The sequence below is a fragment of the Girardinichthys multiradiatus genome, chromosome 17 (assembly GCF_021462225.1).
Source record: "Girardinichthys multiradiatus isolate DD_20200921_A chromosome 17, DD_fGirMul_XY1, whole genome shotgun sequence".
In the NCBI taxonomy this organism is placed as follows: Eukaryota; Metazoa; Chordata; class Actinopteri; order Cyprinodontiformes; family Goodeidae; genus Girardinichthys; species Girardinichthys multiradiatus.
The window spans coordinates 17,061,327-17,088,323 of record NC_061809.1 but is presented as its reverse complement, the minus strand read 5'-3'; the positions used below and the strand labels follow the sequence as shown (position 1 = coordinate 17,088,323).

The following is a 26,997-nucleotide window of genomic DNA, read 5'->3' as shown; positions in this document are numbered from 1 at the left end:
CTTAGCTGGCTCTCGAAATCTATTCAATCTAAATCCATTAATGTATGTAAATATTTTTAGACCTTTTCTTTCTGCAGGGTCATTTTTTTTTTACATTTCTTTAATGAGAAAAGAATGTTATGTTATTTGGACATAAAAGTTGACACAGGTGTGATAAGTTTTTATTCAAATCAAAGCATGTTGACCAGAAAAATGCTTCGTCACCATCATCATATCAGCATTGTAATAATCACAATCATCATAACACAACACACCGTATATTTTTGTGCTGTGCAGTCACTAAGGCCCTCAGTCTTCATGGCTGCATCTGCTGCTGCATTGTTAATAACATACTGTAATTTATTATTACTTATACACAAAAGCTATAGGGAGAGGATTAAGCTAGCTAAGATACTTAGCTACCAACATTAAAAGACCTGCAGACCCAGGAGTCAGGGGAAGATGTTTCTAGATCCCTAGACAGAGTTTAGGTAGAGTCTCTGAAAGTGATCTTTAGCATAACAGACAGGGGAAAATGTTTTTAAATGTTTTTTTATTTAATTTTGACCTACACATGCCTTGGCTCAACCTAAGGAACATATCTTGAATCAGAATTTGCAGTGTTGCTAACTTCATCCTCTGCATGTTTATAATATGTTTGGGTTGAGGGATCATGATGATGGGAAATTAAGAGAAGACTGAAAAAAATAGTTAATAGGTAATAGTATTGCCATCACAATATTTTCGCAGTTACATATTTTTCTACAATTATCAGCCCTAATTTTCTCCAATTTAATGAAGTTGAAACCCTGGCTATGGAGTTACTTTAGCTTAAGTCTCTCTGATGAATGTAATGTCTGGCAATTAACAGTATAAAAGACAAAATAACCATACACCAGCTATAGGGTCACTAAGGGATGTTGAACAGTGCTACTTGAACCTTTGTTATCGTCGTCTGCAGTTTTTTAATAGCAGAGCTAAGTATAGCATATTTTATCACAAAATTTCCATTTTGCATAAAGTTACTAAGTTTTGTATAAAATGAATAGTTCTTTTCTAAAGCAAGGCTCTTCAAAGTTGTGAGTCCACTTCTGTCTGCCAAGAATGAGGTAAACTTTTGGATTCTGCAACAATGTGTCAGGTGTTCCACAGCACAGATAATGGTACGCTTCCGTGCTATTCCGGGTTTCATAGTTGTTTGTCAGTCCACCAGGATCATTTCCAATCAGCTGATCAGGTGGATTGATACAGGCACAACAAAATCTAGTTGAGTTGTGCCTGAAAGGGGCCTACCCCCTAAAAAGGGGTTAGGGCTGACTTGTTGTTGGCCTGCTCTGCGGACTAATTCGCTTTTGTAGAAACTTACTGCAATATGACGTGTCTACCTCAGGTAAGACAACTGTTACTGATGATAACTTCACAGAACTTCAATTCAAAAAATCTGAACTACCCTTTTAGCAGCGCTTGTGCTGATTTTTTTGATGTTTAGATACTGAAGAACTCAGTCAAAAATGTAGCACTTTAAAGGTGAATTCGCATCAGGAAAGCTGCAATATCATTTCTTGCATTTAAATTGTTGTCATTAACAAACATAAGACGCTTGAAAATAGAACAACGCTGAAAAGGATTGCGGTGCATGCAGTGAGCGACCAGACACAACCTGGTTGATATGTGGGTTGCTATACCCAAACTAAGTAGATGTATATCTTTTGATGCATGTAAAACACTGCTGATGCATTTTGCCTTTTTCATGTAAATATCCTGTCATACTTAAAAACAGTACAGGCAGGGTCCTTATGTGTACACTCTGACAAAAAAAATTAAGGACCAATAAGGAATGATCCAATTTACACATAATTTGGTGCACATGCAGACCAACTATCAGTATGTAAATTATTCAATTTGGAAGTAGCTGGCAGTTCTAGAAAGAGTGGCATAGGGTATAAGTTATTAGAGAATCCAATAGTCAGTCAGAACAACATGTCAGGGTCACAGACACAGGGGTTGCTTTGTAGATGCATAATGCAGCATTAGTGCCACTTGGCAGTTTGAAAGAGGTTACATCTTTGCTATGCATAAGGTCAGGTGGTTGTATCATACAGCTACCTCCCATGTAGATTGTACAGAGGTCAGTGACTTGTTGTTGGAAACAATTGGTACATGATGGCTTCTACATATATTGTGTAGTAAAGAGGATGCCCCACAAACCAGGAAATGGCACAATGCAACAATTTGGCATCATGCAAACACAAAATGCATTGGCTTTGCAAGAGGGTACCCTGTTATTCAGTCAAGTATGAGCAATCTTTCTTAATGCAATTTTTCTCAGTCTGTGTTACTACTACCACAGGTGGTTCTTGGGCTGCCTTTAATGGTAGTCTGGATCCATTTGTTTTCAAGATAAAAAGGAATAAATTAGCTTCAAAACAACAGCTATGAAGATGTGTTCTTCAATCATCTTTGCTGCATCAGTGTGTTTTTAATAGCAAAGTGCAGTGGAGAAAATTGTGACTACTCCCAAACTCATGCTGACAACAATGAACCAGGAACAACTGTTGATGGCTGCTTGTGGTATGTTCAATCTGCATCTGAATTTGGAACTTGGGTCTTGAAATTACACCAAACCCAAATTAAAAGTGTTTATTTTAAAGTTTTTTTTTTTTTTTTAACCAGTGGGATTTGCTTATTAATATGCTGGATGACCAGACTTAACTGCTATTAGCCAAACAAACTGATAGCTGTGCAATTCACAAAATTTTGTAGCAACATTTTAGTACTATTTGTGTGATAGAATTAATTTGAATGATAAAAATGTACGTGTTTTTTACCACGGCTATGACTAACTTTTATATGCAAAAAGACCAAATCTCTGGTTTTCCCACTTTGGATTTTAATTTCAGGATATCTTCCTGTTGATTTTCTGAAACCTTATTTCTAATTTCTTTCTTACTTGTTTCACCTTTTGGGTAAAAATAATATGTTTATTTGTTGTAACTTTCAACTAACCATGCAGTGTAAATAGATAAGATTGTTTCTTTTATTTTCTTTGTTTTAACTGTATAAAACAACAAAAATGTAAAGTCCAAGTCTGATCACGCCACGATCTCGAAATGTCCATCAATGTGGTGGTACTTAGAAAAACCTGCCATTTAACCCTGTTGGTAGGTTGTATAAAAACCGCCTGTAGCATATCGGTCATCTTGTTATCCCCTTTTATTTGGGCTGTATGTGCCAGCTTCTTGAAAATCAAACCATTTACAAACCTCTCTTCTGCATGTATACCAAATTGCATTCATGCCAAACCATAACTTTTAGGTTCAATATGAAAAAGGATTTGAGACTTCAGTATGATTTCATTTCACTTTTAACTATTTTTGCACCTCATGTCTACTTGTATACTTCTTTACTGGATATTAAATCACACAAAAAGTTGGCATTAAATATTAAGAAAGTTTTTTTTTTTTTTTTTACTCGAGGGTAAATGGTGTAAAAAGTTACCAAAAAAACCAGCATATGACACATGGTTTTGTGAACGATCAAGGAGGTTCAGCTAATATAGCAAAAAAGTCTTATTAGTCATTTATAAAACTTTAGATTTAATTCAAAATAACAGAGACAAGGCATCATAAAGCCCATCCAGACAATCTAAACTCTGTCTAAGCTTCTTACATAAATGTTTCCAAGGACACAACAAATAACTATTGCACTGATATTAAAATCTAAAACAAAAAACTGAATCCATCAACACAACAAAGGACACATACATTATGGGTTCATACAAGAAACCAAAAACAGATACATCTGAAACATTTTGGAATTTTTGGGCCAAAACACCATAGTAGATGTCTGCAATATAGTCAGATATCAGAAACACACAAATAACATAGGTTCATTCCAAGCCAATCAAAAATTGAGAGGGAACAGAGATTTACTTCAGGGAAGCAATATGCAATAAATGCTACTTAAATCACCTAAAACAGTTGTTCACATAGATCTTTCAGGGTTTCAATCAAGATCATGAAAACGCAATGTGAAGCAAACAATCTGAATATTATATATGTATATATAAACACAACTATGTTCTTATCAAATTAGCAGTGACGTTTTGTTAACAGAAAGAAAATTTCCATTGCATATTGCACACCCTTCATGGTAAATAAAAGAAAAAAACTGTTTTGAGGGAGGGATTGTTGAAAGGAACGGATGAAGTCCTTAAGCAGTGTGGAAAAGCTGTCCACAAATATTACTGGGTAGAAAGATGGGTGAGCAGATAAAAAGGATGAAGGAGTAAAATAGCAGCTTTTTTATATAATCCCCTCGTTATAATCCTGCTGGGTGATTTATCTTTCTTTGAAAGGTACAGAAGGAAAGAAAGACTGGGAGAGCCACCAGAGGGTATCTGTTGGGGGAAATAAAGTGCAAGAGGTTGACGTTTGTAGTTTATAGATGAGTTTTTGTAGTCCTTAGCAGATAACAATGCTCTCTGAGATTGTTGTTTATGCTACTGTAGCAAACCTTTACCTGTTTGGGCGGGGGGGTTAGAGAATGAAATCTCTTGTCCTTTTCAGTTCCAGAAATGCTCACAACAGATCTACAGGTGAAGTTTTACCACTTTCTTTACTATGATTGAGATTTTGGTTTGCGCAGACCATTTTACACGGGTAATCTTTTTTCTTGAAAATGACAAGTTGATCAGCAAAAAATTGCAGTTAAATGCCACTGTATTTTTCAGTTTTTTCTGAAGGATGAGTTCATTATGTTGTAGTTTCTGCTTGTTGAGCTTTGTTAGTCCAGAAAGATCCAGAGAAGCAGTGACTTCGGGTAGAGAGACAGAAGTTGACGTAGTTGATGATAGTTGATATATGTAGCTGACATATATTTTCTTGGATTTTGACAATTCAGATCTTGTTCAGCAGGACTTTTATGTATCATCAGCATACATAAGCAATTCTCTTTTTGATTTAACACAAATATCCCTCAATGCGGTTCTTAGGATCAGTTATTCCCTGGAGTCTCAGAGGTTCAAGGAAAAAAAGTTTTGAAAAGATTATGCCTGAAGACAGGACTAAATGTATTGGAATCCTGATTTTTCTAAGTAACCACTGGCTTTGGAGAGATGGCACAAGTTCTATAAATAAGTGTCAACATTGGTCCAATTCACACCATGCATACTGAGAATCCCTGAATCTTCAGCCTAGATTTGCAAATACTGACTGACCATGCAACATGGTTGCTTCATAACTTCTTAAATGATATGTTTTGTAGTATAGGGATAACCACGACTGCCTTTTTTTTTTTTTTTTTCCTGGCCAATATAGCGGCAAATTTAGCTGCAGTTGGTGGCTGGCAGGGAACCTGGAGGGATAATTGGTGCAAATACTGCAGACAGAAACGGCCCAAAATTGAAGAGAAAATCAGGGAACAGATAAGGTTTGTGTGTGTGGGAGAGTATGTTGGAGAGAAGGACATAACTGGAAGTGGTTAAAAATAGACTGAGGATGAGGAAGGGAAGACAAAAAATGGGAAAGAGGTGTCCGCATAAGAGTCAGAGGGAGAGATACAATAATGTCTGTGAGTAGAAAACGAGCCTGTCCATCTCTCTCCTTTTTGAGCCCTTTTTTTTCCTTTTTTTTTTTCATCGCTTTTAACCTTCACCCTTTTGACTTGCCAGCTCTCTTCTGTCCCATTCCTTTTTTAGGCCACAGAGGAGATTTGTTTGTCTTCCCTGTCCTCCCCATCAGCCTCTCCATCCCCCATTAGCGGCTGCCTCTTCTTCAACTCTCGCTGATACTTGGCCATCAGAGAAGCGTAGATGCAGCCATAAGCAGCAGCGGCCACCATCATGATGCAAACAATACCGCACACCACGCCAGCAATTACCACTGTGCCGATGGCGCGGCGCACACTCACAGGTCTGTAGCGGGCACGGACACAATCCGATGAGGCCTCCCCGCCTCCACCACCTCCTGTGGATGCAGAGGAGTCAACACCAGTGCTGCCGCTGTTGTCAGAAACTGGCGTTGCCCCACTTGAGCTAAGAGCACTCTTGCTGCATGGAGGACTGCCTCCTTGTCCAGAACGAGCACCCTCACCACCTCCTCCTCCTCTGTTCTCATCTTCAAGTTGGAGGCAGTAGTTGAACATCTCTACCGGAACGCCGCGTATGTCCCTCCCACGCAGGTCCTTCGGTAGTGTGCACTCCAGTGCATCCACCTTACCCCCTGAAGGAGACAAACAGAGCAAGTCGTTTTTAAAAAAACAAAGTTTTAGCATCTAAAGCAATGCTGATCAACAGAAAGTAAGGAAAAGAAACAGAGAGGTGGTTGTTTTTACTCTATCATGAGTCATACATCACTTAATACAGGCATACTATTTGCTGTGCTCTCTATGCTAAGTTGGAGATCTCCTCAAGTAAGCTCTTCTATAATTTATGAGATGTCATGCCTTGCTTCGGCAGAGCTGTGCTGTGAGAAAAATAAGAAATGTCTGAGTCACTAATTCTCACAGAGCCATGAGGATAGAGTCTTCAAATCCCGCTTCAGCCTCCAAACCTAGGGTCCATCTCAAGGTCGCATGTTAGAAAACCAGTGTCACCCCGGATAAGCACTGTGATCAAGTTTCAGGATAAAATTAGAGAAGATTACTTACCCCGAGGAGTTTTTTTTATCTTAGCATGTGATAAGAACAGGTCCCTTGTACACAGCTCACTCTTTTAATATTTCACAGTTTAACAAGCATCTTAATTTTGCATAATAAACAGTTTCTCTGTCTTACTTTCCTGAATGCATATTGTCACATATCCTTTTGAGAAGCTAGTGTCACATGATTTCATGTTCAAGTATTAAATGCCTCCTTGTAATTTCCTCTGTTGCTCTCATGATTATTGAATTATCACGTCCCTGTCCGTCTCCATCTGAAGAGTGCTGAACTGAGCAAGAGTGGAGCTCAGTTAGACAGAAGAGAGCAGACTAGAGCAGAAATAATAAAGAGATGCTTCATTACCAGAGCAGCTGAGGCCTCAGGCATTGAGGTGAATGTAGATTTTTACACATGATGAGAAAAGCAGAGAGCAGCTGTGGTTATCTGATTTACTAACAGCCTGCAGAGGCATGCAGAAAAACAATGAAACCCTTAATGTGCATTAACAGAACTGTGTAGCCAAATAAAAGAGCTGGAAGCACAAGCCTTCACAGCATCCACCTGTCTCTTCCTTGAGCATTCCCTAATTTTAGACCATTCTTTCAGCATTCCTTTGCCTCCCTAAATCAAATAGGAAGAACAAATTCAGTTTAAAATAAATCAGAAATCCACCTCGGTACAGCAGCCACTCCATCCAGTGTTTAAAATCACGGAGGTTGCAGTCACATTCCCAGGGGTTCTGTCCCAGTTCTAGGTGTTGTAGGTTGGCCAGTGGCTCAAACGCTGCCCTCTCCAAAGCGTGAAGTCTGTTACCTGCCAGCGAGAGCCACCTTGAAGGAACAGGAAGAAAAAAACAATCAGTAAAGTTTAAAGAGGGCAATATCAGTGTGTTTTTTCAAAATAGAAATGTTAACACTGACATTTTTTCTCTAAAACAGACAGAAAATGATAAAGCTAATACATTTGCTGAATTAGACCCCACCTGTGCTACTTTCATAGCTCTATAAAACATTTTTATATTTTCCAAAAATCTAAATCTCTTTCACTTTCACTCTCATGCAGTGAGATCAATTTGTCAACAAGCAACTGAACAGGTATGTACAGACACTTGCCAGCCACTATTATTAGGTTCAGCCGTTCAGTTGTCACAAATAGCAACTATGGAACTCGATGGATTAAGGCATCTAGATACGGTGAGGACGAGCTGAAGTTCAAACCAAGAATCAAAATAGGATTGAAAGAGGATTTAGGTGACTTTTAACATAGTATGGTTGTTGGTGCCAGATGGGCTGGTCTTAGAATTACAGAAAATGCCGATCCAGTGGGATTTTCACCTACAACAATTTCTCGGGCTTAAAGAAAAGGAAAAATCACCCAGTGACCAGCACTTACGGGAATGTAAATGTTCCGGTTGGTGTCAAAGTATGGACAGATTTGTTTGAAATGATGGAAAAGCAACAGCTGCTCAAAGACGCACTTGTTGCAGGACTTGTAAAAAACATTTGACCAATAGAGCATCGTTGAGGTGTGGTGGAATTGGAGATTAACATCCTTAATTTGTAGCCAACAAATCTGCACCAATTGATTGATGTGGAATTTAAGCCATGAAGAATTTAGGTAGTTAGGGGCAAAAGAAGGTCCAACATGGTACTAACAAGATCTATTGAATAAAAGGGCAGGTCACTGTATATAACATTATGAAATAATGTGGTAAATTTTACCTGAGATGCTGCAGCTCATCCATTAAGCCTATGGGAATAGTGGACAGACCATTTAATGACAAGTCCAGACTGTGAAGACTGCCCAAACCCTGTGAAGACATCAAAAGCAGTTCTTTCTTTTTGACATTCACCTTTTTCTTTTGCACTTGATGGTGGCTACTCCAGCAGTACTTCACCGACTTAGCCTATGAGAACCTATAAGATATCTTACTGTTTGTGGTAGTCGTGTTAGAAATGTATTAAAGTGCAGCAGGGAAGCCACAAATGTAAGCAACAAGAAGCTAAAGGTTGTCTTTCTTTCTTTTGACAATATTTATCAGTATTCACAATGCTTGACTTATGTATTTTAGCTCCATTACAGTTACCTTTTGTGTTAAAGCAATGATTTAAATGTACAAAATGCACTGCTCAAAAAAATAAAGGAAACAATTAACAACACAATATAACTCCAAGTAATTCAAACTTCTGTGAAATAAACTGTCCACTTAGGAAGCAACACTGATTGACAATCAATTTCACCGCTGTTGTGCAAATGGAATAGACAACAGGGGGAAATCTTTGGCGATTAGCAAGACACACTCAATAAAGGAGTGGTTCTGCAGGTGGGGACCACAGACCACTTCTCAGTACCTATGCTTTCTGGCTGATGTTTTGGTCACTTTTGAATGTTGGTGGTGCTTTCACACTTGTGGTAGCATGAGACGGACTCTACAACCCACACAAGTGGCTCAGGTAGTGCAGCTCATCTAGGATGGCACATCAATGTGAGCTGTGGCAAGAAGGTTTGCTGTGTCTGTCAGCGTAGCGTCCAGAGCCTGGAGGTGCTACCAGGAGACAGGCCAGTACACCAGGAGACGTGGAGGAGGCCGTAGGAGGGCAACAACTCAGCAGCAGGACCGCTACCTCCACCTTTGTGCAAGGAGGAACAGGAGGAGCACTGCCAGAGCTCTGCAAAATGACCTCCAGCAGGCCACAAATGTGCATGTGTCTGCACAAACGGTTAGAAACCGACTCCATGAGGATGGTATGAGGACCCGACATCCACGAATAGGGGTTGTGCTCATAGCCCAACACCGTGCAGGACGCTTGGCATTTGCCAGAGAACACCAGGATTGGCAAATTCGCCACTGGCGCCCTGCACTCTTCACAGATGAAAGCAGGTTCACACTGAGGACATGTGACAGACGTGACAGAGTCTGGAGACACCATGGAGAGCAATCTGCTGCCTGCAACATCCTTCAGCATGACCGGTTTGGCAGTGGGTCAGTAATGGTGTGGGGTGGCATTTCTTTGGAGGGCCACGTGGCCCTCCATGTGCTCGCCAGAGGTAGCCTGACTGCCATTAGGTACGGAGATGAGATCCTCAGACCCCTTGTGAGACCTTATGCTGGTGCGGTTGGCCCTGGGTTCCTCCAAATGCAGGACAATGATAGACCTCATGTGGCTGGAGTGTGTCAGCAGTTCCTGCAAGATGAAGACATTGAAGCTATGGACTGGCCCGCCCGTTCCCCAGACGTAAATCCGATTGAGCACATCTGGGACATCATGTCACGTTGCTCCACAGAATGTCTAGGAGTTGGCGGATGCTTTAGTCCAGGTCTGGGAGGAGATCCCACAGGAGACCATCCGCCGTCTCATCAGGAGCATGCCCAGGTGTTGTAGGGAGGTCATACAGGCACGTGGAGGCCACACACAATACTGAGCCTCATTTTGACTTGTTTTAAGGACATTACATCACAGTTGGATCAGCCTGTAGTGTGTTTTCCACTTTTGTGTGTGACTCCAAATCCAGGCCTCCATTGGTTAATAAGTTTGATTTCCATTGATGATTTTTGTGTGATTTTGTTGTCAGCACATACAACTTTGTACAGAACAAAGTAGTCAATGAGAATATTTCATTCTTTCAGATCTAGGATGTGCTATTTGAGTGTTCCCTTTATTTTTTTGAGCAGTGTATAACCCTGAATGTTCAGTGCCTACCTGGAAGAGGTCTCTGTCCATTACTGTTAGTGAGTTGTTGTGCAGAGTCAGTCTTGTCAAGTTGGACATGTCTCTAAACAATCCGGCTGGTAAATTATCCAGGTAGTTATTGGAAAGGTCCAGCTTCTAAAATGCAGAGAAATGTACATTTTAATTTTTTGTTTCTCTTTTTTGATACTTGTTGATGATAGTTTTAATGTTTCTAATAAAACATTAGTTGGGAAGAAAGCCAACATCCAGTTATGTCCAGTCTGCTATGATTGTTGAGATTGAGTTGTCTGGTATCTGACAGAACAGTAAGTATAATACTGTATGCTTCAGTCTTGACACTCACTACTGTATAAGTTTCCACTAATAAGGGCATTTGATTTTTTTAAACTAATTAGGAGAGACGATTCTGACTGGAATTTGGTAATCAACTGTTTGAAATTCAATTGTTGCTGAAGACCAGGCACAATTTTTTACATCTTTTATAAAACCAAAAAAGTGCTCATATTGAAACTACAGCTGGTATTCTGTGCAATCTCCTCCCAGATCTGGATCAGGAAATCACCGAGTTCCTGGAAAGTCTGAGGTGCAACCTGGCAGAGTCATGGGGGTTGATCATAATATCCTAGTGGTGTTCTGTTTGATTTAGGTCAGGGAATGTAGGGACCATCAATCATATAAATTCCTTCATTCACTTAGGAACTGCCTTCATGCTCTCTTCACATGAGGCTGGGCATTTTCATGACTCAGGATGAATCCAGGACCCACTGCTCACTAGTGGACTGACAATGGCTCCAAGGATTTCATCATGATACCGGAAGACAGTCAGGGTTCTACAGCGTAGCCCGTAGAGATCTGTGTGCCTTTCTATTCATATTCCTCCCCATACCATGACTGATCCACCACCAAACCAATCATGCTAGAAGATGATGGAGGTAGCACAATGTTCTGCACAACTTCACCAGACTTCTTCTAGTTTGTCACATTTGTAGGGTGAACCTCCTCTGTGAAATGCACAGGGCATCAGTCCTGCCAATTGTGGTATTCCATTGTAAATGGCAATTAGGTTTCAGAAAAAAGCATTGAGGCCTCTGTCATGAAACCTGTTTCTAATTGTTTGGTCAGAGACCTTCACTGGAGTGACCTACACTACAGGTCATTTTGTAGGGCTCCAGCAGTGCTTATCTTGTTCCTCTGTGCACAAAGGAACAAATTCCTGTCCTGCTGCTAGGTAAAGGGCCATCTTTGACCTTGTCAAGCTCTCCTCTATACTATACTATACTATACACTACAGCAAGTCTCACTGTCATCTTATAAATCTTCTTTTTCACTATTGCATCTATACCTCTTTCACAAATAGCCCATCACATTCTCTACTCGACTCCAGGTGCTTGGACTAGTCCAACGTCCAACCCTCTCTCTCTTATTAGCACAGATGCATTCTCTCTTACTTTAGTTGACTTTCAGTCCTCCACAGATAATAACCTCCACCTTGCCGTGATTTCTTCCACCTGTTTTCTAGTCTCTATCAACAAATTACCATGTCATGTTCCATGTGTTTTAGTTGGTTGAGTAGACGCACCACATACAAGAGGCTACAGTCCTGAACTCACTGTCCCATGTTCAATTCCTGGCCTTAGGCCATTTACTGCTCATCTTCTCCCTTTTCTCTGCCTCATTTCCTATCAACTACCTGTAAAATTAAGACCATTAGTGCCATAAAATCTTTAAAAGAAAATTACACTGTGATCTGCGAACAGAGTACTGTGTCTGAAAAAGATGTAGTGTCAGCTTTCAATTACAATATTTTTGGAACTGTGCTCAAAGCTGGAGCCGGACTTCGATTGTGACACATTAAGGGGCAAAAAAAGGACCTGGGAGACAAATCAGAACTATGCTTATTGATAACAAGCTGAGCCATGCCAACTGTGTGGGATGGATTTCACTGTGGGCCAGCCACTCAGTTTATTTAGAATTCCCATGTGTAAACAGACCAACATTTGAGCACATAATTGGAGTATAAATTTTCTGTTCTTCACTCAATATTGACTTTGCAGAAAGTTTCATTTTTTATCCTGGGGGCATTTTTAGTGTACAGTTCAGAATATACAGTTTGGCCATGATAAACAACAGCATAACTTATAAAATTTTCAAAGGCAAACTTTCTGAAAACAATTGACAAACAAACTGCAGACCTCCATAGAGGAGAGGTTAGCAAATGATGAGGCTCCCAGTGAGGCGAGCTTATTGTTGGCTAGCAGTAAGGAGTGGCTTCCTGAAGGCAGAAGGTGCATAGGAGGCAAGGAGGAGAGTCCACGTTCCCCACAATCCACAACAAGGCTGTCTGAGACGCAGAGGCAGGAAGGAGGGCATGAGGAGGCTGGCAAGACCAACATGGCGAAGAGACTCAGGACACAGAAGACTGAAAAAGGAGACAGAAAAGCATCAATAATTTGGTAATTCAATTCCTAATTTGAAGCATTATTTCATGTACTTAACAACAGAAATTGTGGTAGTACTTCTCACTGGAAATCAAAACTTTTCATGAAATAGTCTCTCATTTTACATAACCTTCTTTTACATCCATATTATTTAAACTGGAGCAGAAAACATCCAAATCTGAGCCAAATACGCTAAGTACACAAATATTTCCTCATTTTCAGGAGAAGCTACTTGAAAATAGTATACAGTCTTAAATCATGAACTTAAATATAAACACCAAAGACAGGTGTATTGCTAATTTGTTTACAGTCCAAATTTGGACTGTAAAGGGCAGTTTTTTTCTGCCCTTTTAACTTAGACTGGCACAGCACTTGGGTGGGAAGAGATTTTAACCTCACTCTCCACACCGAGTTAGACAGGCTCAGCAGGCTCATCTGCATTTCATAACTTGGATTCAGTTATTACACTAAAGCGGTATATGAAAGAATTTGGTCTGTGTGATGCAAGGCGCTCATGACATCCTTCAGAGAAGGAGTTTACTTTTTTCTTACCTGTTCATCACTCTTACTCCTGTATTACTCCTAATCAGCAACTCTGTTATAATGGACGTATATGAGGCACAAATTCATCCCATCACCTTAAGTGACCACGCAGCAATAATTATGATGGTAATGGAAAAAATATTAACACCACCTGTAAGACTTTGGAGGTTTAACACATCATAACTTAAAAATTATGCCTCTGGGAGGCAGCAAAAGTTCCTATGTGCAGCAAAGTGTTTTCTTATTCATCATATAGGAAAAAAAAGAAATAGCAGCTGAAGTGAACCCAAAACAGAAAATAAAAGACTTAGAAACAAATGTCTTTGCTACATCCCAAGAAACAAATGTGTTAAATAAAATAAGACAACTAAAATTAGAACTTAAAAAATAATAAAGCAAAGATTGCAATTCCAAATACAGAAATTGTGGTTGGAGAACTTTGTTTATAGTGATAAATCTAGCAAACTTCTTCCAGGTCCTTCAAAAAAGAATAAGGAAAATGTAATAATTTCAGCAAAAACTGACAATAATGGTATACCAACTAATGATCCTAAATAAATTATCCTAAATAGATACATACATTTTTAGTTATTGTCTCTCAAAAAGAGACAATAACCTTAAAAAGTATGTTTTTTCAATCAGTTGGAATAAGACAAAGGCCCTTCCCTTACCTAATATTCTTCTCGCTCCAGCTATTCCTTTACAGTTTGGAAACATCAGGTACTTGGTCATCAATATTTCTAACAGGCAGAATGAGCTCGTTTCGTTTCGTTGTCTTCGGCTTTATTTGGGACCGGGTTGCGGGGGCAGCATACTCAGCAGAGACACCCAGATGTCCCTTTCCCCAGACACCTGCTCCAGCTCCTCCGGGGGGAGCCCAAGGCGTTCCCAGGCCGGCCGAGCGACATAGTCCCACCAGCGTGTCCTGGGCCGTCCCCTGGACCTCCTCCCGGTGGGACGTGCCTGGGCCACCTCCCGAGGAAGGTGTCCGGGAGGTATCCGACATAGATGCCTGAGCAACCTCAACTGACTCCTCTCAATGTGGAGGAGCAGCGGCTCTACTCCAAGTGCCTCCCGGATGGCCGAGCTCCTCACCCTATCTCTAAGGGAGTGCCCGCCCACCCTACGGAGGGAGCTCATTTCATCCGCTTGTATCCGGGATCTCGTTCTTTCGGTCATGACCCAAAGTTCATGGCCATAGCTGAGGGTAGGAATGTAGACACACCGGTAAATCGAGAGCTCCGTTTTGCGGCTCAGCTCTCTCTTCACCACAACGGACCGGCACAGTGCCCCCATTACTGCTGCAGCCGCACCAATCCGTCTGTCGATCTCCCGCTCCATTCTTCCCTCACTCGTGAACAAGACCCCGAGATACTTGAACTCCTCCACTTGAGGCAGGAACTCCCCTCCAACCTGAAGAGGACAAGCTACCCTTTTCCAGTCGAGAACCATGGCCTCTTACTTGGAGGAGCTGATCTTCATCCCGGCCGCTTCACACTTGGCTGCGAACCGCCCCAGCGCACGCTGTAGGTCTTGGCTAGAGGGTGCCAGCAGGACCACGTCATCTGCAAAAAGAAGAGACGAAATCCACTGGTCCCCAAACTAGACCCCTCCGGCCCTTGGCTGTGCCTAGATACCCTGTCCATAAAGGTTATGAACAGGACCGTTGACAAAGGGCAGCCCTGCCGGATTCCAACATGCACCAGGAACAGGTCCAACTTAGTGCCGTCAATGCGGACCAAACTCCTGCTCAGCTTGTACAGAGACCGGATGACCCCTAATAAAGGGCCCCCAATTTCATACTCCTGGAGCACCCCCCACTGGGCACCATGAGGGACACAGTCGAATGCCTTCTCCAGGTCCACAAAACACATGTAGACCAGTTGGGCAAACTCCCATGAACCCTCGAGTACCCTGTACAGGTGTTCCACAGCCGGGACGAAAACCACACTGCTCCTCCTGAAGCCGAGGTTTGACTATCGGCCAGATTCTCCTCTCCAATACGCTGGTGTAGGGCTTACCAGGGAGGCTGAGGAGTGTGATCCCCTGTAGTTGGAACACACCCTCCGGTCACCCTTCTTATGAAAGGGGACAACCACCCCAGTCTGCCAATCCAGAGGCACTGTCTCTGACCGGCATTCAATGTTGAAGAGGTGTGTCAACCATGACAGCCCTGCAACATCCAGAGACTTGAGGTACTCAGGGCGGATCTCATCCACCCCCGAAGCCCTGCCACTGCGAAGCTTTTTAACCACCTCTGTGACTTCAACCTGGGATGAGAGGGTCACATCCCTGCACCTTCGGGTTGGGGACAGGTCTCTGACTGTCGTTTCGGCCTACGGGCCAGGCGGTAGTGAGGAGTACCTGGCCTTCTTGGCGTCCCTATCGAGGGTGCTGGATAGTGCCCCTCCTAGGAACTCCATTATTCTGCTGGGGGACTTCAACGCCCACGTGGGAAATAACAGTGACACCTGGAGAGGCATGATCGGGAGGAATGGCTTCCCCGATCTGAATCCGAGTGGTGTTTCGTATTGGACTTCGGTGCTAGTCACGGATTGTCCATGATGAACACCATGTTCAAGCATAAGGGTGTCCATAAGTGCACTTGGCACCAGGACACCCTAGGCAGGAGATCGATGATCGACTTTGTTGTTCTATCGTCAGACCTTCGGCAGCATGTTTTGGACACTCGGATGAAGAGAGGGGCTGAGCTGTCCACTGATCACCACCTGGTGGTGAGTTGGATCCACTGGAAGAGAAGAAAGCCGGACAGACTTGGCAGGCCCAAGCGCATAGTGAGGCTCTGCTGGGAACGTCTGGCAGAGCCCTCGGCCAGGGATGTATTCAACTCGCTCCTCCGGGAGACCTTTGACCAGATTCCGGGGGATGTTGGAGACATAGAGTCTGAGTGGACCATGTTCTCCATCTATTGTCGATGCTGCTGCCCGTAGCTGCGGCTGCAAGGTCTGCGGTGCCTGTCGCGGCAGCAATCCCCGAACCCGGTGGTGGACACCGGCAGTAAGGGATGTTGTCAAGCTGAAGAAGGAGTTCTATCGGCTGTGGTTGGTTTGTGGGACTCATGAGGCGGCTGACGGGTACCGTGAGGCCAAGCGTGCCACGGCCCGGGCTGTGGCAGAGGCAAAAACCCGGGCCTGGGAGGAATTCGGTGAGGCCATGGAGAAGGACTACCGATTGGCCTCAAAGCGATTCTGGCAAACCGACCGGCGCCTCAGGAGGGGGAAGCAGTGCTTCACCAACACTGTTTACAGTGGGGGTGGGAGGCTGCTGACCTCGACTGGGGACATTATCGGGCGGTGGAAGGAGTACTTCGAGGATCTCCTCAATCCTGCCATCACGCATTCTGTGGTGGAAACAGAGACTGGGGACTCTGGGTTAGACTCTTTCATCACCCAGGCAGAATGAGCTGACACATGTAAATTATACCCCATTACTTGAATTAATAGACAATGACCTCACGCAGAGAAGCACTCTCCTTTTGTCACATGGGAAGAGTCTCTGCTATTAAAATGATGATCCTCCCTAAAATAAACTCTTCTTCTTTATGATCCCAGTTAAACCAGCCCAGACTTGGTTCAATAAATAGATTCGATCATATAAAAATGTTTATTTGCATCTAAACCTCCATGCGTAAGCTTAAAGACTTTATAAAAGGCACAAAAAAAAAATAGGAGGACTGGAACTTTGACATTTTTTATCCTTCAGACAGTCTATGGAAAGAAATTGAACAAATGTTATGCGAGGAACTCTGTATCCAAGATATTCCATTTATCAGCCCTTTATTTAAGCAGCACAGCTGTTTTAAAAGCATCAATATCGTACATCTGACAGCTTGGAGGGAATATCTCAAAATGAATAGATCTTTAATCCCATGGAGACAAACACCCATTTTGAACAACCCAGTACAAAATCCTTCATAGAATGCAATACACAGGAACAAGGATATTTAAAATGGGTTTTTCACGTACCAACACATGTCCAAACTGCATGGAAGATTTACCTGATGACTACATGCTCTTTGTCACTGTCCACCTGTCTAAGGCTTCTGGCTAAAACTATGTGAAGACCTATCAACATGCCTACAGTATGCAGTTCCAATCTGGCTGTCACTTTGCCTTGTTGGGAACACCACAAAAGTAGATTTGGAAACAAATGGATGCCACATTGTTCTTTCAGTTCTAAGCATTGTAAAAAATGATAAGAACGGGAAGAATAAAAAATGCATTGTAAAAATATGTTGTTAGAAGTTATTCTCTTGGTTTTTTTTACATGCAGATATTCTCTCCATAGAAAATAATAACTAAGTGGTTTGGTCACCAAAAACTGAATACATCGCCTAGTGCCGTAGGGGGTTTGGGCATTGTAACCTCAGCATTGGGGGTATGAGGATGCTACTGCCGGGGCAGTGCTGTCCCTAGGTGGACTGGGCATTTGGTCATTACCCTGGGGTGGTGGTGGGTCTGGCATGGAGCTGTTGGCTGTGGGGTATGGGTGCTGCGGCTGCTGTCATTGAGACGGGGCAGGGCTGTGGGCCTCTGTGCACTCTTGTCTGGCCTGCTTCCTCCTCTGGCTATTATGGGCGGGTGTGTGGCTGGGTCCACAGGCAGCTTGGCGCCTGCTGTGACTCCCGGTTGTGTGACTAGCTGTGTGCTGGGTGGGGGGTGTCAGCGTCCCTAGCCCGGTGGGTGGGCCAGGAGTCACGGGGTTTGGGGCTTGGTGGACTGGGTCTGGACCTAGGAGGGGGAATGAGGGATCTGGTTATTTCTGGGTGGACAGTAGAGGTCTGAAGGCTGGGAACACATACGTGGTGCCTGTAGTTCTGGCTGGTCTGGCAGATCTCTGGGTCCTAGGCTGCCGGTGGTGGTCTTGGTTCACTTGGCTAGCCTGGGTTCTCCGGCACAGCTCTCGCTGCGGGGGCAGCTGCCCTGTGGGGTCTCCCACGAGGTGTCTTTGGAGATCTCTGGGGTGTCACTGGCCTCTGTGGCATTGGGCTGGTGTGGGCGCTGCGGGGACTAGAGGGGGCCATTTGGCGAGCTGGCCTCTAAGGGGGATTCATACTGGTGCCTTGGTGCCCACCCTCTTGCCACTCACATTTGTGTGTGCACAGTTTCACTAATCCCCTAACAGCTAACAGCAAATTTTTTGTTTAGTGGATTAGCATCATCAATTTCGGAAACCATTAGAGGACCGAATAGCTTCCGCTAAATTAGGCTTGTTTTATGTAACTTCAACTCCTTCGAATCACTAATAATAGTGTCCAACCAGTTTTCCTCTGAAACAAAACAAAAGCAAACTTCAACCTGGGCAAAATCAATGCTCCCCTGTGGGTTGATCAGTACCAAGGTGAAGGTTCCACACACGTCAGCTGAAAGCAGTTTTGAATTGTTGTTCAGCTTGAAACTAAATGGCTTGTTGGTGACTCTGCAACAGCTGTGGGTGAGTCAGAGTTCACAGAGCCCTGTGGATTTGTAGTGGACACACAGATCATAGACCTGTTCATTTCAAGCTACTGCTCTATGGAGTGGACTCCCCCACCTTTGTCAGCCTCATCAAAATGCTACACCATAAACTGCTGGAAGACCTACCGCAAACCCAACCTTAAAAGAGCAAGGATCCGCCCAATCCAAAAAAAATAAATCGATTCACAGTACCATATCACAGGACAGCTCCCCATCTGTGCTGAGAAGCTTGCGCTCTGCTCTTCTATTTTCCTCTTTTAAAAGGTGCCACGCTCGGCTCTTCTTCTTCTAGTCTGAATGTAACATTAACAGCAGCGCAAGCTACCATCATAGCTGTTGTTGTGCGCAACATGCTCACTTGCACTTTCTACCCGTCTACCCTAAAACCAACACACAATTACTCCAAATGGTCGAAGGCCATACAGCCACAGGTTACTATACCATCAATATGCCCTGCATTCTTTATTGCTGGATTGAGTCTAGAATTACTAAAGTTAATCACACAATAGGACACTGTCTTGAGATATCCTTTTTGTAGAGGAAAACTGCTCTGGCACATGTAGCCAACTATCTGCTCCATATGTTAAGCCTGAAATGCAGAGATATGACAAATTAAAAAATAAAAATAAATAAATAAACCAGTGCAGAAATTAGCAAGTACTATTACCTTTCTTGTATGTCAAAGGGACTTTGACAGGAAAGAAAACAAAGAAAACCCATATGTAGGGTCCCCTCTGAAAAATGAGGGACAAAGCAGCTGTGCCAGCTATGGTTTTATCTAGTTTCTGGTTTAATAAAAAAGTCTCTTTTTGTCACCTTCATTAATCAGATTTTGTAACCCCAGCATCTCCCCCCTGACTCCCGCCCCCACACATACACACCCATCCACACAAACACACATCTCAAAACATAAAGAGTGTGTGAGGTAACAAAATAAACATATTTTCTGCAAACCCCAAATCAGTACAAGTTATAGAAATATCTTAAATTAAATAGAAAATACTATAAGGTACCAATATTGAAGTGGTATACATGTACAGCTTGATTATTGAAACTTTGATGCGTCAGATTTAATCTTAAAGCCTGTGTATAACTGTTCAAGGTAAACAAAATCTCGTTTTATTATTTTGGCTTTTTGGACGGCTCTTAAACAGACAAACCAGCCTTTTCTGAAAACTGAACACATTCTGCTAAAAGTTAACTTTGCTGAAACCTAGCTGGAGGCAGAGAAGTACTTGTATTCTTTCCTTATGCTTGTAAGTGAGGGCAAAGCATCTTTACATCACATTCTATGTGCATCTTTTTGGTCTAACATACAGCTTCACTTTTAGGCTATGTGCTCGTTGGTGGTTAGGAAATTCTGATGTAAAATTCTTTGCCTTCTCACATCTGCAGTGGAGTGTCTGAGATGTTGCATTTGATGGACAGTCAAAGGAACCCATTCACAATCAAAACGTTTTTAATAGCACTATAACCTTTTATGGTGTAATGAGATTTTGTTTTTAAAATTGTGTTTTCGTAATTTGAACTGTGCTAATCATTGAAGACATATGCATAAAAGCTGCTTTATTAAGGAAACAAAATACGGGGAAAAAAAACTGAGTCTCTGCAAGAGCATAGAACAGCAATGGACAGAATGTACTCCATAGATTTACTACAGTCTCTATGCTGATACAGATTGGCAACACTTCGCAATTTTTCATGATCTAATTACTTAGTATCACCCATTTTGAGTCTTCCTCACTCAGTAAACCTTTCCACACAGCAGATATGTAGTTACCAGTGCAAATTAGTAGTTTTGCTATGTTACTTTCATGAAACAGCAAAGAAATGGCTTTTTGATTTCCAGATATGCCAGTCAAGTCAGTCGGGCAAAAAATCAGGGGATTTAAGTCTGGTTCTGAGCAACTGATGCATCAATATTCGGAGGCTTGCAGTACTTTGAAAATCGTTATCCATTCTATTATATGTAAATACATTTCACAACTTTGTCTTTGTTCATGTTTAGGAGAAAAGGTTGCTGAGACAACAGAAAACCATACAAAAAAGACTAGTTTCTATATTGACTTTCTTTGTCTGGTTTGAGCAATTAGCGCAAAAGCGTATTTGTGTTTTTCTTTCTCAGTGTGCATGTTTCAATTTAAAAGCACCCTTGCAAGAAAAAATGCCTTCTGTCTTTTTCATTTTCACTTCATGCTTTTCCAGCACACTTGATTAATTTCCTATTTCTTTTTCAGTTGACCTCTTTGTTTTGAACTATTCTAGACTTATGTTTTTCCTGTTTTTCTTTCCTTTAACTTAATTGTCTTTTAAAAATAAATGCTGGAATATTTGCTCCTTCTTTTTGTATTAAGCTAAATATGACTTTTGCTGTCTTCACTCTACACATCTGTCTCCCAACAGACTCCCTTTATATCTCTCATTCCCCTTCACTTCAAGCCTCTCAGCACTTCTCTGTATTCCCTCAGTGTCTCGTTACACTGGTTGACTTTGTTTCCAGCCAATGGCTTATCCACACGACTTGTATCTCTCCGTTTATGTTTGAGTGGGCATATGCTTGTGCAACGGTGTCTGTGTGTGTGTATGAATGTGTGCGTGCGTCCTTGAGTGTGTGTGTATCCACAAGGGGTGAAGAAAAACTGCTCTGCCTAAACTCCAGGCGCAGATACTTTTAACATACCAGGGAGACTCCTTGGCTCACCAGCAGATTTTATTACTTGCATCTTCTTAGCATTTATTTCTTAATATTTAAGAGCTTTTTGTTTTTTTATCATGTAAAGTCTTTAGTTGTATTTTCTCCAATTCTGATTCCATCTGTTTTTCTTCTTCTAATCACCCTTGGATGAGTATGTCATGAATTTTTATGGTTATCTAACAAATTTTAAATCTGACAAAGATAAATTGAGTAAATAGAACATGCAGTTTTTAACTGATTGTTTCATTTGTTAAAAGAAAAAGCTATGCAAACCAACCTAGCACGATATGAAAAAATAAGTGCTCTCTTGATAATTTACGAATTACCTCTGATTGACCACATTTTATGTTGAGTATAATTGTAATAGCCAGACCCCTGCAGAATAAAAACATAACTTAAATAGAACCAGTCTGACAACATGAAGCAGGATAAAAGATCTCAACACATCATCGCCCAATCTAAAGAAATTTAAGAACATGTGACAAAGTTACTAATGTTTTCATCGGTCTGGAAAGAGGGAACCACACTGAGAGCGAATATCCACAACCAATGAAATAATGGTGAATATTCCCAGGATTGACCTGCCTAAAAAGAATTACTGCAGTCACAGCACTGTCGGTGTGTACTGGCTACATCTATTTAGTAAATGCTCACAAACACCATTGTTGCAAAACTAGCTAAGACCTAAACAAAGAATTGTATAGGTACAGCACCTGATGTTGGTTTTGTCTTGCTGACTTAATATTGTTTAATGGTGTCTTGTTGGTGATGCCTCTTGACACCTTCAGGGCTTCATCTGTCTGTAAGTTTATATCCAGGGGCCTTTGAGTGACACTGGACCCATCTATGATGTCACCACCACAGGGCACTTCTGTTACTGAGCCCAGTTGCATGTTACCAAGGCACAAGCTGTTTTCCATGCAAGTGGCAGACTTGCTGCTATCTTGTTACGGGGATGACCAGGTGTCCTCCACACAGAGGACTCACTGGTCTGTATTTCTTCTCTCTTCAGTGTTTTAAATCGTGCTCTGAGTCTAAGTGTGCCCTGGTGCTTTTAGAGAGCAGAGTTTAAATTTAAACTGTTGGGGCTCTCAGTGCTGGATACATTACCTGGCACAATATTCTGATACCTTTTATGATCAGAGCACATTCTTCCACATGTTTACTGTGTACCCTGCATGGTTTGTGGCAAACTGCAAATGGTACTTGTTATGGATTTTTCTCAACAATAGCTGTCCTTTTGCCTCTTTTCCATAAATGTCAGATTTGTGGAGTGCACAACTAATAGTTGTTCTGTCTACAGTGAGCTGTGGATCTGTGCAACTCCTCCAGAGTTACCCTTGGTATTCTGGTTGCTCCTGTGATTAATGCTCTCTATGTTTGTTCAGTCAGTCCAGTTTTATGGCCATGTCTTCGTATATTATCGGATGTGCCATGCTCTTTTTATCTTCCAATGATGGGCAGTTTTCTGTGACATGTTCAGAGCTGTGCATATCATTTTATAACCTCTCCCTGTTTTAAAATTCTCCACAACTTTATCTGTGACCTGTCTTGTGTGTTTCTTGGTCTTCACAATGCTGTTTTTTCTCTACTGTTCTCTAACAAACCTTTCTCAGAACAACTGGATTTTATACTAAGATTCAATTACATGCAGTTGGGCTCTATTTATTAATTAGGAATCTGGTTGCACTGCATTTTCTTGAACCAAATCTTGAAAATTGTGTTTAATTTAAATGTAAGTAAGATTAAGAGGTATGACAGTTGTGTAATGATGAACTCTTGAAAACAGGTGCATAAGAAATGCTTCTATATTATCTCAGTAATTAACAGTTTGTCTAAAGCAACAATATTACAGTATTGTATCATCAAGAGGTTTGTCTAATTATTACTAAAATCCAAGTCCATATTTACACTGCAGATACATGTTAGACAGCCAGTGTTTGGGGGTATCAATGTCTGTTGCATCAAAGAACTACATGAAAAGCTGTTAGCAACCAACTAAGCCTTAGCTGTGAATCCATAATAGTAAGTGCAGACTGAAGGCAGAAAGGAGAGAAAACCAGCGGGCATCAAACCCAGCCATTAAATCCACATTACGTCTTTTTCCATAATTCACTGAACTGTTCCTCCTGGCTCTCTTTTTAAAATAGGTGTATAATTGCTTACCCAAACACAGGATGTTACTGTCTCACACACGCAGACACCCAAACACATGCACGAACAAGCAAAATCTTAGAATAAGCAGGGACAGGGTGTTGGGGGTTATTCTCTGCTTTGCTGAGATTGTGATGAGAGGAAAGAGCACACAAAAGCTTGTTTTTGTTCATTTCTACCTTTTCTTCTAATGGCATTAATAAATTTACCCATTTTTGCCTTCCCCTCTCTCTTCTACACCCCTCTTTGCTTCTTATCCTTCTGTCTCCTTTTTTATAATATTCCCACTTTAATCCCTTCTGTCTTCTCTTTCCATTACGCCTCTGATAGATCTAACACTGGTGAGAGAGTATTAGTATTTTAGCTTCCAGCAGGGGCTGGGGGGCATGCCCTCATGCCACCCTCCAATTCATGTTATTTATAGCAATTTGTTGTGACAGGTAGACTTGTCTAGACAATATAGAGATGGTTGAGGGTTTGACATGTGGTGACTTTGTCTTTGTGAGCGTTAATTGCAAGAGCGAAAGGATGAAGACAAGAAATCTAGAGGTGAAACAGCAGTTTCAGAACATATTTCTCTGTAGCACATTTCTTTCATGAATTGTTTATTGTTGTAGAAGTAGCTGCTTCTGGGAACCCTAAATTCAGGGTTGGACACTTTCAGAATGTTTGAAGCTGGGGTGTCCAAGTCCAGTCCTCGAGACTTACTATTCTGTAACTTTTAAATGCATGCCTGCTCCAACATGCATTGCTAGTCAGTTATGATTGTGTAATGGGATCATAGGGGTTTTTTTCTGTCACCTTTACAGGTGTCAAATTTATGTACATCTGAGCTATAATGTAAATGACTGTCTTCAAGCTAGATCGGTATGTGAGTTTAAATATCATGCATCAGTATTAGTTTTGCACCAACTACTTATTTAATATGGAGTATGTACATTTAGTGTCTTGCTTGCACCATGATCTATACCCCAAAAAGCTTGTGGTCACTTCTGTTGTACAAAATTCTCAAAATATTTTCACTAAACACCAAAACACAAGCCATAGCAAGGAAGAATCTAAGATGACACACTGCAGTCAGAATAACTTAAAAAGGTGGCATTTCAAATGTACAGATCTACAAGGTAGATTGATGGAATATAAAAACATCTTAGGAGAGAAGAAAAGGAAACTTTACTTGGACAATATTTAAAGTTCACACTTTGACTTGCTTAAATAAATCCACTAAAGGAATTCTTGATTTTTGCAAGCTGAGCTTCTTAGGGCTTGCAAGATAGAGGACCCCGGAATGCAGACTAGCAGGCAGCATGACGGTAAGTGCAAAACGATTTAATTAAAAAAACAAAAACTCACTCTCAGAAGAGGCAGGAACAAAACAATAAACGGACAGGCAGGACAGGCTTGGCATGATCCACAAAACAAGAAATGAGCATGATCTGAGAATGTTTCTGCGAGGAATAAACATGACAGGTGTGTATATATGGAGTGTGACCAGGTGAAACAAGAAGACAAATTAACTAGGTGCACATGAACCGGATAACGTTAATTGACAGAAGAACAAAACGTGGCTGGAGCAAAACAGAGTCTCTTGAACACAAACTAACAGAAACTAGAAAAACATGAAACAAAAGCATAACCAGATCCGAAAACCAAACTTGACAAAACTAAAGCATGACCAGAAAAACAAACAGAAACATGATTAAAAAATCTAACAAGAATAATAATAATAATAATAAACAGAAGAACGATTAAAAACCTTAACGGGGGAAAAATAAAGAAAAAACCCAAAACCAAACAAACCCAAATCATAACAGATCTGGTTTGTTGGCCAATAAGTTATCCTTTCCAATAAACATAAGGCTCACAAAACAGTATGTGAAAGCTCCACGATTTCCATGAAGCACAGCCAATGACAAACTGCTGCATCATAATGCAAAACCAAATATTCCAGGAGACTGAATATTGTCACCACCCAGCAAGCACCTGATTTCATCTACCAAACAGATGGCCCTCAGAGGAATGATTTGCAGCAAGGATTTGGCCAAACACATTATTAACTGGATTGTTAAATACTATTAATGTAAAACCTGTGTCCAATCCACCAAACTGCAGTGTCACTCAAAATTAAATGTATATTATTACTGGTTATTTATTATTACTATTATTATTACAACTTCTTCAATTGGACCAATATTGCTAATTTACCTGTCAGTTTAACGACTGTGTTACACGCCAGTTCAATACCTTGCTATAATCTCTCTTTTCCAAACCTTACTCTCTTTTTTTCCATTAAACTATGTTATGGCTGCACTTAGCTTAATGCTATCATTATTTGTATTTATATGTTTTTTTCCAAATCCCGTATTGCAAATCCAGACTGCATTATTTACTGGTTAAAAATCAAATCCGAACTGCTTTCGCTCACTCTGCTCTCACTGTTTTTACTAAAAGCAATGAGCTATTGGGCTCTGTTTTGGACTTTTAAAAGTGTCCAAATACAAACACACACACCACACACACAGATACAGTGTATATTCAAGCATGTGGATTGGAATTATCCCATGCTTTCTGTGTACAATTGTGTGTGTTGATACCCTCTGCTGGGATTGTGAAAGCCTAAAGGCACCATATGGCCACCCTGTCATTTGTAGACTTATCTCTTCTCATCGCTCCACTCTTCTCCTTCATCTTTCCATCTCTTCCTTTTCTTTGATCTTACATCTCCCAATTGTCCTCCTCTTCACCCCCTTCTTTCTGTTGTCTTCCTACAGTTTACTCAGAACTGTTATGGTGATGTATTTAACATTTAATAACTTTCTTTTCTTTAGACTTTTCAGTTTTCTGATGGTTTAGCATTACCTTACAGTAATTAATGACATTTTGATAGTTTGAATATAAAGTCAGAGATCTTGGTTGTTATCGAGACTCTTGATTTGAAATTTACTTTAAACTTATTATATTCTATCCCCTTTTAAAATTAGAATTACAATTAGTTCACGCCCCAAAATCTTTACAAGATTCAACTTGGGACTTGTTACTATAACATTTTTTTCACTTAGAAGAAACATGTTACCTTTTTTATAATTCAATGTGTTTATCTGTCAAAAGAAAGTTTCAATAGAGTGAAAAAAGGGCATTATTTACAATGCACATTCTAGTTTATTAAAATACATTTATTTGAACTTAGAGACTATTTCACACTTGATAAGTTAAATACAGTGTCTGTAGTATTATGATACTAAAACTGAAAAGAGTGTTTTTCAATTATTTTCACAGAGCAAAGTCCCCAATGTTTGAAGCATGTTAACGAGCTGATAGAGATAATAGTATTGTATCAGTATAAGATAATTAAAGTGATAAAACATTTAGGACAGGTTAAG

At 41.1% G+C, this 26,997-nt stretch overlaps 2 protein-coding genes across 6 annotated transcripts in view; one reads left to right on the top strand and one right to left on the bottom strand.

Moving 5' to 3' along the window:
- Nucleotides 1–26,997, top strand: part of cacna2d4a (calcium channel, voltage-dependent, alpha 2/delta subunit 4a) — a 158,754-nt gene that overhangs the window by 51,356 nt on the left and 80,401 nt on the right. The gene's annotated exons all lie outside the window — the stretch shown is intronic.
- Nucleotides 145–26,997, bottom strand: part of lrtm2a (leucine-rich repeats and transmembrane domains 2a) — a 40,283-nt gene continuing 13,430 nt past the window's right edge. For 2 of the 3 annotated variants that reach the window (XM_047389109.1, XM_047389108.1), the window contains exons 3-7: nucleotides 12,503–12,729; nucleotides 10,320–10,445; nucleotides 8,340–8,428; nucleotides 7,291–7,448; nucleotides 145–6,200 (exon numbers count right to left, since the gene is read on the bottom strand). In XM_047389109.1, coding sequence (XP_047245065.1) covers nucleotides 5,674–6,200; nucleotides 7,291–7,448; nucleotides 8,340–8,428; nucleotides 10,320–10,445; nucleotides 12,503–12,729 — 1,127 coding nt within the window. In that variant the 3' untranslated portion in view covers nucleotides 145–5,673. The remainder of the gene's footprint in view (nucleotides 6,201–7,290; nucleotides 7,449–8,339; nucleotides 8,429–10,319; nucleotides 10,446–12,502; nucleotides 12,730–26,997) is intronic. The other variant, XM_047389110.1, reaches the window with a different exon arrangement.